Below are 12,495 nucleotides of genomic sequence, written 5' to 3'. Positions count from 1 at the left end.
GCTGGAGACATTGATCTCACACTGACCAGGTCTGTCAGTTGGTGAACTAAAAAGAGGGGACACAGTGCTCACCTCCATGGATGGACGCTGGGCAGGCAGTGGGATGTGGCCCCTGGCTGTGGTCAGAGTGGATGGGCAGTCAGTGCTTGGAGAATGCAGGGATGGACCATGTGGCTCCTCAGCAGCTCCCTGCAGTGGGAAGGATTCAGTGGGGAGGAGTGAGATGTGCAGGGGAGGAGGGTGGTGGAAACTGTGGGGTGGGAGGTTTGGGCTGCTTTGCAGAGGATAGATAAATTAGAGAGAATAAACATTTTCAACTCCCCTGTATTTGCTCCAATACTAACAGGTCAGAGAGATAAATGAATGTAAAGATGTGGACCTAGCGTGATAAATGTGGCTGGAGCCAGTGCAGAAACAGATAAGGAAGCCTGTAGTGGTTTTGGGGCAAGTTCTGTAACAAGAAGCAAGAGCACATGGCCAAAAGAAAAGTTCAAAGTAAGGTCACCTTTAATATCGGAGCATTCCGTGAATATGAACACCAGGGAGCCATCTGAATGAACCCCAGGACATGAAGGGCTGTTCAGTAGGAAGTAGATGCCTGGAAATGAGTTCTAGAAAAATAGTATTTATGTAGTAGACAAGAAAAAAATTTATTATATGTGTATGGGTTTAATAGTTAAAAACACTGTTTTAAAGTATCACAACACAAACAGAAAAAAGGATAGATGCTGCTGCATGTCCTGCTGCCTAATGCTTCCTTTGGAACCACCATTAGATGGTGTTAGGAACTTTATTCTGTCTGTCTTTTGTATCACACCTCATCCCTATCTTCACCCCACTCTCAATCCAATTGCATCCCATTGCATGCCATGCCATGCCAGTTCCTGGGTTCCCAGTTCCTGGCCTCTCCCTGGCTGCAGGTGTGGCCTGTTGGGCTCTGCTGCTGTCCAGTGGGAGATTTGGGATTGGTGGCACCCAGAGCTCTCCTGCCCCCTCCAGCCCCTGTCTGCCTGATGCCTTGGGCTGGCTCCCTGGAACAGAGGCCAGACCAGATGAAGAGAATAAAAGGAGGCATTGATGAAAGGCCTTCAAAAGGTTCACCTTGGGCTCTCCAAGCCTCCGAGAGGGGCTGCACCCAAAATGGACAGTGGTCATGAGTTTTTCAGACAGATATAAGTTTGGTCCATTAACAAATCAGGGGTTAATCCTCCAATTACAGCTTCAGGTAATGAAGTCATTTAGCCCCAGTTTGCCCTCCCCCAATTCATTTTTGTCTGTACTTTTCCATGCTGATGGCAGTGTCCTTGAATTTCAGGCCTAGAGGGATTGTTTTGTCTGACCAAAATGTGCAGTTAACTAACACTTTCCATGCAGTTTAGGGTTATGCACTAATGCAGTACAAGATGTGAAAAAGAGAAAGGCTAAAATCCTAAGGCATCATGCCCCCTCTGACATCCTCTAGAAATTCCCCCCAGGCTGCCTGCCCCTTCAGACAGCCCCGCTCCTCTCCTGCCCCACTCAGGAGCCCCAGCAGTGTTTCTGCTCCCCCTGGGAATTCCATGCTTCTGCAGTGCAATGAACAGCAGTGGAGCCATCCCTGTAGAGCCTCTTGTTTGTGTCCAAAGGAGGTTGTGGGGCTGGAGAGCAGGGATGGAGCTGGGGAGGGGCATCTCCAAGAGAAAGACGGCCCCAAAGCCTTCCGGGGCAGGCTGGGGTGAGCAGCCCGTGGGGAGGGACTGGAGCCTGAGGCCCGGGGCTGGGAGGGATGGGAAGGACGGGAGGTGGGTGGGCTGCATGGGGAGTGGGATGGGAGGGTGGTGTGGGAGGGGTGGGACATGATGGAGCTGCTGGGAAGATGTGGTGGGAAGGTGTGGGGTGTGGTGGGTCTGGAGAGAAGGTGTGGGGTGTGGTGGGGCTGGAGAGAAGGTGTGGGGTGTGGTGGGGCTGGTGGCCTCAGGGAAGCCCCAGGGAGGGGGGTGATGCCCCATGGAGCCCATGGTGACAAACACAGGTGTCACCCTGCTCCTGGAAGGGGGTGGCTGTGCTGAGGATCACGGCCTCCTCCTCTCCTTGCTGCTGCACCACCTGAGCCTGCTGAGGGAGCAGCTGAAGGCAGTGGAGAGGAAGAATTTCTGAAGGCAGAGACACCCTTGCACCTGGCTCACAAAATTAAAAATTAAAGACCTTTGAGGAGATCTTTGCTGTGACACTCACAGAACACTCAGGGTGGGGAATGCTGAGCCCCTGGGCCATCGTGTCTGTGCCAGCCCAGCTCTGGGCACTGGGGATCATGGTTGCTCCAGAAAGCACAAGCCATGGCTATGTCGCCTCTGACATCAAGACATTTTAAGTCTAACTGAATAAGTGTGTTAGACTAATAAAAAATTGTGAACATATTGGAAATTTTTTTGACATAGATACGTCCAATGAAACAACAATTTCCAGGCATATTCAAACACTATAGTATCCAAGATTTTTTAATAGATACTCTCCAAATGCTTCCAATTTATTACATTCTGATATCGGTGTTTTGTTTGTTTCAATTCCTACCAGAAGATGCCCTCTATCTTAGTTTAATGAATTACCTGATTTTCCCTGGCAAACAGTGTTTTATTGACAGTGCTTCAATGCTGGTGAAGAATCCCTTCACCCTGTTTCCCTGCACTGTTCGTGGGTAGGAGGGAGGGGCCTGGGGGAAAAAAAAGTGTTTTAATGTTTTATATTACTTCTCATTATCATCCTCTGCCTCAGTTTATATTAAATTTATTAATTACTATTAAATTTCAACCTGTTTTTTTGCTCTTGGAATGTTTTTTCTCCCAGTCCTCATCTCAAGTCACGAGCCCTTTCTTAATTTTTGTTTCCCTCTCCCCTACCCAGCTGACAGCAGGAGAAGGTGAGTGAACGGCTTTCATGGGTGCCTGGCGTTTGGCCAGTGCCAAACCACAACAGGCTTGCAGCAGGTTATCAGCATCAGAGCCCACATTTCTTACTGACAGTACCCTTGATGGTGCAATAAAAGTTATTGGAGACCAGATGTTGGGGTGCTGGGGTGCCCCTTGCAACCCTTCACCAGAGTCCATCATCCTCCTCCTCAGTCTTGGGAATACCTGTGGTTGTTTTTTCCTGATCTCACCCTTTGCAAGCAGGGACACCTTCCACTAGACTGGGCTGCTTCAAACCCCATCCAGCCTGGCCTGGAACAATTCCAGGGATGGGGAGGCCAGAGCATCTCTGGGAACCTGTGCCAGGGCCTCTCCACCCTCACAGGGAGGAATTTCTTCCCAATATTCCCCCTAACCCTGTTCTCTGGCAGTGGGAAGCCATCCCCCTTGTCCTGTCACTTCAGGCCTTTCTCCAATGCTGTTCTTGGAGCCTCTTTAGGCCCTGGAAGGGGCTCTAAGGTCTCCCTGAAGCCTTCCCTTCTCCAGGCTGAACAGCCCCAGCTCAGAGACCTCAGAGAAGCCACAGGGAGGGGGTTGATGCCCCGTGGAGACAACAGTGACAAACACAGATGTCACTCTGCTCCTGGAAGGGGGTGGCTGTGCTGAGGAGCACGGACTGCTCCTCCCCTTGGAGCTGCACCATCTGAGCCTGCTGAGGGAGAGGCCAAAGCCAGGGCAGAGGAAGAATTTCTGAAGGTACAAAACCTCCAGCAAGGATATCAGTAAAAACCAGTAAAATCAGTAAAAAGTTTTAATAATAAGCACCAGCACACCCAAGTTCTATCCCTGTGTATTTGTTTGTGTGTTCAAGGGCGTGTGACAAAAGGACACAGGGTAGGGATAAAATGTAGGGTAACGATAAAAAGGAAAAAAATTTAAAAGATTTACAACACTCCAACTTAATAATACTTCAGTTATAGCTTCAAGTTAGCCATTCAGCAGAGGAATATCACTTAGAAGCATTTAACATTATTTATGCCTGATAGCCCCTTGCAGGCCTGCCCCAGTGAGATGTCTCAGGTACTAACACAGCTGAGAGAGCAGCATTTCTGCCCCATTTGCCCCAGCAGATGCAGACGTGTGTGCACACAGCCAGGCAGCCAGGCAGAGTGAGTGCAAGGTGCCTGTGAGCAATTGCCCTGGCAGGCAGTGAAATGCTCCCTGCGGATCCCTTTGCATCTCCTCCCTGGGCCAAGGAAGGGCTGGGCCTGGAGCCCTGGCGGGATGGGCCCAGGAGCCGTCGGCGTTCGGGGATCAGCCCAGGGCAGCAGCCGGGAGAGATCCCAGCTGGGAGAGGCCCCAGTGCCAGGGAGCTTCTGCTCAGCGCTGCTGGGCCCAGCAGAGCTCCAAGGCTCTCCTCTGGGGCCGCTGCTCACAGGGCCCCAAGGCATGGGCGGCACTCACAGCAATGGCTCAGCCTGGCCACACTTGGGGCCGGCAGCTTCCTGGGACAGTGGCAGAGCAGGGATGCTGTGGCATCCAGGGCAGTACAATAATTTCCAAGGCTGTTGATGAAAGCCCAGGAGGCAGTTGGACAGCAGCAGTTGCTGGGAGCAGAGGGTGTTTCTGATCAGCGCCACAGGAGCTGAGCCCAGGGGCTGCTCCTCAAGGCTGAGGCCCCACAAGCACGGATCAGAGGAGCGAGCGGCCTGGAAAGGGGCTGGGGATGCAGCAGCACAGGGAGGGTGATCCTGTGGGTATTTATTGATCGGGAGACTCAAGGAATCTCTCAGCCACTGTCCTGAGATTCTTCAGCAGTGCAGTGGAATGGATCAATAGGCTCAGATAACTGTGTTCACAACAGGATCACCTCCACAGGCAGTGTTTTCTTCTGGCTCCCCAAAGACACTGTGGATTGCCTCCCTTAGGGACTGCATGGAGAAGTACCTCCTGCAGCTCCCCATGGAGCAGTGTCTCCAGCAGCTCCCCATGGAGCAGTCTCTCTTCCAGTTGCCCACCAAGAAGCAGATGAAGGGTTTGATGCTGCTGTGGATGCAGCCAAGTAGGAAAAGCGCCTGGGAGGACACAACTGTGTAACCGAGCTGCTGCAGGAGAAACCAGAGACTGAGGGGCAGACTGACGAGTGCAACGAGGAAGATAACAACGTCAAGCCTCTTGTGTGGCTGATACTGGGAGCTAGGCTTGAGATGAATGAAGAGGATTGTGCTGGAAATGACCATGGGTACAGCAAATAGAAAAAGGTTGAGGGCGTACATGGAGGTGACAGTCACCTGGCATTGCTCCTGCTCGTGTGACTGGCACAGGGAAGTCACCGTGGGATTGACAGCGAAGGAAATGAAGAGGAGGACCCAGAACAGGGGAGTCATCAACACCCACAACAAGTGTTCGGACAGCTGGCAACCACAGAATACCAGGCAGAGGATGGATCTGCATCTCTGAATGCTGATGAACGTCAGCCGGTACAGCCCTATAATGTAGGTGAACAGCGACAGCTGGAAAAGCAAGCTCAAATACATCAGGGGCATTATAGCAGAGCAGGAAACCTCCTCCACAAGGAAGAGCAGGGTGGAGGGCAACATGAAGATGAGGAAGAGGAAGTCAACGTTGGCCTGTTTGGAGATGAAGTGGGTGATGGCATTAACGTGCAGGAGCCAGAGAACAACTCCATTCCCAGCCAGCCCACAGAGGCCAACGAGCAGCATCATGAAGTCTATGGCCATGTTGGAGACATTGATCTCACACTGAGCAGGTGTGTCAGTCGGTGAGGTGAAAAGAGGGGACACGGTGCTCACCTCCATGGATGGACGCTGGGCAGGCAGTGGGATGTGGCCCCTGGCTCTGGTCAGAGTGGATGGGCAGTCAGGGCTTGGAGAATCCAGGGATGGACCATGTGGCTCCTCAGCAGCGCCCTGCAGTGGGAAGGGTGTGGGTGGAGGAGGACTGGGGAGGAGTGAGATGTGCAGGGGAGGAGGGCAGTTGAAATTGTGGTGTAGTAGAGGGAGGTGGGAGGGTCGGGCTGGTTAGCTGGAGGCTGATAAATAACATAGAGAATGAACATTTTCAGTTCTTCTGAAGTTTTTCAAAAGTAAAGTGGCCAAAATTTTAAAGGATGTGTAATAGATAGATAATGGGATGATTCCTCTCACAGTTAAGGGATGAATACTGTGTGAATATTAAGAGAAGTTTTATTGATGTACGTTATTGCAGTCTGTTGTTTAGATGTCCCCTGTTGTCCCCAGAGTCCCCTTCTCCCCTTACTGTGTTGTTGCCATCAGAGAGCCTGAGTCATCTAGGACAGGTGGAAAGAAGGGCTGTACAAAAGCTTGTTGCTGGGGGGGGAAGAGTCGCAGCATGAGAACACCTGACCCTCCAGTCAAGCTGCAGGAAAGCAGGCTCCAGCAATAAACACAAAGAAGGGCTGACTGACAGACTTTGGGAGGAGCCAGGTTTAGCTGATGCAACCTCCGGGGTATCAAAGGTGAAGCATCCATCCTGAAGATCAGCCAGCCACATAGTGGGCAGCCATGAGGGAAGCTCCCAGGCCTGCTTCTCCTTATTTAGTCCTTTTGTTGCATTTTTTGTTAAGGTTTAATAAACCTTTAAAATTTTAAAACGTGGGTGGTTGTTTCTCACAGGATGTAAAGGCTGGCACACAGGATGACAAACATGGCAGGAACCAGTGCAGAAACAGATAAGGAGGCCTGCAGTGATTTTGGGGCAAATTCTGGAACAAGAGGCAACAGTGCATGGCCAGAGGAAAAGTTGAAGGCAAGGGCACCTTTAATATGGCAGCATTCATTGAATGTGACCACCACAGAGACCCCTCTAAATGAACCTCAAGGATCATAAAATTACTTCCAGGAAGAGGTGGACGCATGGAAATGAGTTCTACGAAAATGGTGTTTATGTATGAGATAAGAAAAACTTCCAAATTCCTACAGCCGATTCTAATGGATTAATACCCTGTTGTAAAGTCTCACCATACACCCAACACAAGGAGAGATCCCTCTGTGTCCTGTGCAGGTCAAGAATTCCTGCTTCCTCATGCTTTGCATTGTGTTAGAAAGTTTGTTCTGGCCCATTTCAGTATTGGGATAGAGACGGGATGCACAGGAGGAAAGAGAGGAGCTGGGGAGGGCCCTGCAGTCACCGGGAGAGGGTGTCAGGAACAGAGCAGCTGCTGCAGGAGAGGAAGGTGGGGTAGGGAGGAAGGCAAACATTCCACTGACCTGTTCCCTGTGGGGCAGCAGCAGACAAAGGGGTCTGTGCAGATCAGCGGCGCTTCCTGGTGCCTCTTGCTCCTTTGGGATCCATGTCCTAAAGCGGCTCCTGCCAGGTCAGGGACATGAAGGAGAAAGTGCCCAGCTCACCAGGAGCTCCCCATTCCCATCCTGCTGGCTCCTCTCTGCGCCTTGTTCTGATGTTGTTTCTCTGGGCTTGGTGCCGTCATGGGGGTTTGGGGAAGTCAAAAATTACAACTTTGCGTAATTCAGATATTCAGTTCCTCTTAGTTATTTCTGTTGGGTGTGGGGGTTCTCTTGGTGGTTTTTTTTTCTGACAGCGGAAGTGGCTTTTGTCAGAAGTTCTAAATGAAGATATTTTGTGATCGGCTCCTCTTTCTCTCCTGATGAGAAACACTCCTTCCCTGCAGAGTGTCCCATTCTCCAACTGCCTGACCTGTCTAAATAGGTTTCTACCATTCCTCATTACTCTTCCCTGAGGGGTCATTGTCCCTCCAGCAGCAGAGGGATGCTGGTGTCACTGGAATGCTGCTTCCAGTGCTTGCAGTGTGGGTGAGGCATCTGGGTACTTCTCAGAAACACCTCCTGTTCCATGAAGGGCTCTGAGATCATTGCAAAAACATGCTCTGGTCCCGAGGAAGCACAATTGAGATGCTTCCTCCTCCTATCCCGATCCCATCCCCATCCCCATCCCCATCCCCATGCCCATCCCCATCCCTCTCCCCACCCCACTCTCCATCCTCACCCCATCCTATCATATCCCACAGGTTTCCCAGACAGAGCCATTCCCCCACTCTGAACGTGGCCTGTCCGGCTCTGCTCTCCTCCAGTGGGGAGATTTGGGATTGTTGGCATCCAGACCCCCTCCAACCCGCTCCGAGCCTCTCCTGACCCCTCCGAAACCGCCTCCAACACTCCAGACCGTCCCCAGGGCCCCCTGTTCACCCCTTTGGGAATTCAGCACATCCCTCTGGATGTCCAGAGTTGCCGAGAACCACGTCGGGGGACTTGGAGACCCGGGCATTTTGCCCGGAACACCTGGTGGCTTGATTTTGATCCTTGCAATGAATTGCCAGCTTGGCATGGGGATGTGAAAGCCACACAGGTTTGAATGGTGTAATACTAGAATATTCACAGGGTGAAAATGTAGATTTTGGGATTTTTGGTATAGGGGTTATGGGGACAAGATGGAGGAATCAGAGCGTGTCTAGTCCCGCTTCTTTCTTCTTCTTGTTCTCCATTTTCTGCTGTGATGTTGGCATTTGGGGATGGTTTAGAATAGAAATGCATTGTCTAACATAGGTGATAGGTATTGGGAATTAAAAGTAAATATCATATATGTCGTTTGTAGTATAAAAAGACAACAGCACCTCGGGGGCGGTCAGAGTGCTTGTGGCTGATGTGCTGACCAGATCTTGGCTGGGCAGAAAGAAAATTTTGTAGATAAGAATTATGAAACAACGTGAAGACTGAAAAGTGAAGAGTCCAGACTCATTCTTCAGAGTGCGGGCTGCTGCAGAACCATCCCACGCATTTCGGGGCAGAGAACAGACAGCCAGCCCGAGAACCCCAACAGCCCCGATCCTCCCCTGATCCACCAGGGACCCCCGGCAGTGTCCCTGCTCCTCCTGGCCATAGGGTTCTAGGGCCCAGGAGGGAGGAGGAAAGCCTAACTCCAATGTGCTTCTCAGGAGAACAAAGGATGATAATCGTGGGTGGAGCCAGTGCAGAAACAGATTTGGAGGCCTGCAGTGGTTTTGGGGCAAGTTCTGTAACAAGAAGCAACACTGCATGGCCAAGGGAAAAGTTAGAGGAAAGGTGACCTTTAATATCTCAGCACTCAGTGAATGCAACCACTAGAGACCCCTCTGAATGATCCTCCAGGATCTGAAAAGGACTTCAAGAAGGAGGTGGATGCCTGGGAATGGGTCCTAGGAAAGTGATGTTTATGTATTAGATAAGGAGCAAACGTTAATAACTCTGTGTGGTTATGATGGATAAAACCCGTGTGGTAAAGTCTCACTCCAAGGAGATATATGGAGAGATCCATCTATGTGTCATTTGGAGGTAAAAAATTCCTGGTTCCTAATGTTTCCCATTGTTTTTGAAAGTTTATTCCAGCTGAATTTAGTATCACTCCCAGTTCCCATCTCCACCCATTTCCCCATGCCATGCCAAGCCATCCATTCCCATCCCATCCCATCCCATCCCATCCCATCCCATCCCACCCCATCCCATCCCATCCCATCCCACCCCATCCCATCCCATCCCATCCCATCGCATGCCGATGGGTTCCCAGTTCCTGGCCTCTCCCTGGCTGCAGGTGTGGCGTGTTGGGCTCTGCTGCTGTCCAGTGGCAGATTTGGGATTGGTGGCACCCAGAGTCCTCCTGCCCCCTCCAGCCCCTGTCTGCCTGATGCCTTGGGCTGGCTCCCTGGAACAGAGGCCAGAGCAGGTGAAGAGCATAAAAGGAGGCATTGATGAAAGGCCTTCAAAAGGTTCACCCTGGGCTCTCAAAGCCTGCAAGAGGGGCTGCACCCAAAATGGACAATGGTCATGAGTTTTTCAGACAGATGTAAGTTTGGTCCATTTACAGATCAGAGGTTAATCCTCCATTTACAGCTTCAGGTAATGAAGTCATTTAGCCCCAGTTTGCCCTCCCCCAATTCATTTTTGTCTGTACTTTTCCATGCTGATGGCAGTGTCCTTGAATTTCAGGCCTAGAGGGATTGTTATGTCTGACCAAAATGTGCAGACAGTTAACTAACACTTTCCATGCAGTTTAGGGTTATGCACTAATGCAGTACGAGATGTGAAAAAGAGAAAGGCTAAAATCCTAAGGCCTCATGCCCCCTCTGACATCCTCTAGAAATTCCCCCCAGGCTGCCTGCCCCTCCAGACAGCCCCGCTCCTCTCCTGCCCCACTCAGGAGCCCCAGCAGTGTTTGTGCTCCTCCTGGCAATTCCATGCTTCTGCAGTGCAATGAACAGCAGTGGAGCCATCCCTGTAGTGCCTCTTGTTTGTGTCCAAAGGAGGTTGGGGGGCTGGAGAGCAGGGATGGAGCTGGGGAGGGGCATCTCCAAGAGAAAGACGGCCCCAAAGCCTTCCGGGGCAGGCTGGGGTGAGCAGCCCGTGGGGAGGGAGTGGAGTGGAGCCTAAGCCCCGGGGCTGGGAGGGATGGGAAGGACGGGAGGTGGGTGGGCTGCATGGGGAGTGGGATGGGAGGGTGGTGTGGGAGGGGTGGGACATGATGGAGCTGCTGGGAAGATGTGGTGGGAAGGTGTGGGGTGTGGTGGGGCTGGAGAGAAGGTGTGGGATGTGGTGGGGCTGGTGGCCTCAGGGAAGCCCCAGGGAGGGGGGTGATGCCCCGTGGAGCCCATGGTGACAAACACAGGTGTCACCCTGCTCCTGGAAGGGGGTGGCTGTGCTGAGGATCACGGCCTCCTCCTCTCCTTGCTGCTGCACCACCTGAGCCTGCTGAGGGAGCAGCTGAAGGCAGTGGAGAGGAAGAATTTCTGAAGGCAGAGACACCTTTGCACCTGGCTCACAAAATTAAAAATTAAAGATCTTTGAGGAGATCTCTGCTGTAACACTCACAGAGCACTCAGGGTGGGGAATGCTGAGCCCCTGGGCTGTAGTAAACCCCACAGGCCTAGCAAAGGTGCCCTGGAGAATGTAACAATAGGAATGCTGATGCAGCAAAGAAGTTCCTGTCCCCCTGACCCAGAATCTATACCCTTTTAAGGAAAAATCTTGTAACTCCTACCTATTGGTCACTTATGATTCTTCCAACCTTATGCCATTGGTCAGGCTTGGAAGGCTGCCAAGGCTATAAAAGTAGCATACTGTACCCTACTAACCTTGAAGAAGAGGAGCTGAAACCCTTCACAGCACCCTGAATAAAGACATCGCTGTGGAATCACTCAGCCTCGGCTCCTTCTGCTCTCTCTCAGTCTGCTGGAACCTCAAGCCAAAGCGCAAACTTTCTAGCAGCAAGCTGAAATCTAAAGCTGGCTAATCAGTTTAAGAGCTGAATATATCACAAGCTTGCTAGGGGTTTGACTCTGTGGCCTTGGTCTGAGCAAGCAGCCTATGGCGCTCTCTCCCTCTGGGGAAGGAGCTCCCTGGCTAATGCTCTGCTCCTGATAAGACCAGATTAAGGCTCATTACTGGGCCATCATGTCTGTGCCCGCCCAGCTCTGGGCACTGGGGATCATGGTTTCTCCAGGGATCACAAGCCATGGCTGTGTCCCCTCTGAAATCAAGACATTTTACGTCTAACCAAATAAGTGTGTTAGACTAATAACAATTTTCCATCAAAATTGTGAACATATTGGAAATTTATTTGCCATAGATACCTCCGAAGAAACAACAATTTTCAGGCATTTTTATACACCATAATATCCAACATTTTTTATAGATGCTCCCCAAAGTGCTCCAAATTTTTTACCTCATGGTATTGATGTCTTGTTTAATTCCTACCAGAACTTGCAGAATCTCTTTGTTTAATGGATAACCCGTGTTTTTCCCAGGCAAATAGTTTTTTACTGGCAGTACACGAATGCTGGTGAAGAACCCCCTTGCCCTGGCTCCCTGCAGTGTTTGTGGGTAGGAGGGAGAGGCTGGGGAAAAAAGGGTGGTTTAAAGTTTTATATTACTTCTCATTATCATCCTCTGAATCTGTTAATAATAAATTTACTTAATACCATTAAATTTGAACAAATTTTTCTATTCTTGGGGTGTTTTTTCTCCCAGTCCTCATCTCAACTCATGAGCCCTTTCTTAATTTTTGTTTCCCTCTCCTCTGCCCAGCTGAGAGCAGGAGAAGGTGAGTGAATGTCTTTCATGGCTGCCTGGCGTTTGGCCAGTGCCAAACCACGACAGGCTTGCAGCAGGTTATCAGCATCAGAGCCCACATTTCTTACTGACAGTACCCCTGATGATGCAATAAAAGTTATTGGAGATCAGATGTTGGGGTGCTGGGGTGCCCCTTGCAGCCCTTCACCAGAGCTCATCCTCCTCCTCCTCAGCCTTGGGAATACTTGTGGTTGTTTATTCCTGATCTCACCCTTTGCAAGCAGGGAGACCTTCACTAGACCGGGCTGCTTCAAACCCCATCCAGCCTGGCCTGGAACAATTCCAGGGATGGAGAGGCCAGAGCATCTCTGGGAACCTGTGCCAGGGCCTCTCTGCCCTCACAGGGAGGAATTTCTTCCCAATATTCCATCTAACCCTGTTCTCTGGTAGTGGGAAGCCATTCCCCCTTGTCCTGTCACTTCAGGCCTTTGTCCAATGCGCCTCTCCAGTTCTTGGAGCCTTTTTAGGCCCTGGAAGGGGCTCTAAGGTCT

The 12,495-nt window shown here is 51.0% G+C and overlaps 1 protein-coding gene across 1 annotated transcript; it reads right to left on the bottom strand.

The window, feature by feature from the left end:
• Positions 1-4,726: 4,726 nt before the first annotated feature.
• On the bottom strand, positions 4,727-5,704 carry LOC128936898 (mas-related G-protein coupled receptor member A1-like). The gene has a single exon (XM_054276178.1). It carries the CDS (start codon positions 5,702-5,704, stop codon positions 4,727-4,729), a length of 978 nt encoding a protein of 325 aa, XP_054132153.1.
• Positions 5,705-12,495: the final 6,791 nt, after the last annotated feature.

The sequence above is a fragment of the Melozone crissalis genome, unplaced genomic scaffold (assembly GCF_028551555.1).
Source record: "Melozone crissalis strain CALT ecotype California unplaced genomic scaffold, PUWL_Pcris_2 ptg000018l_1, whole genome shotgun sequence".
Lineage (NCBI taxonomy): Eukaryota > Metazoa > Chordata > Aves > Passeriformes > Passerellidae > Melozone > Melozone crissalis.
This window is presented reverse-complemented; position numbering and strand designations above follow the sequence as displayed.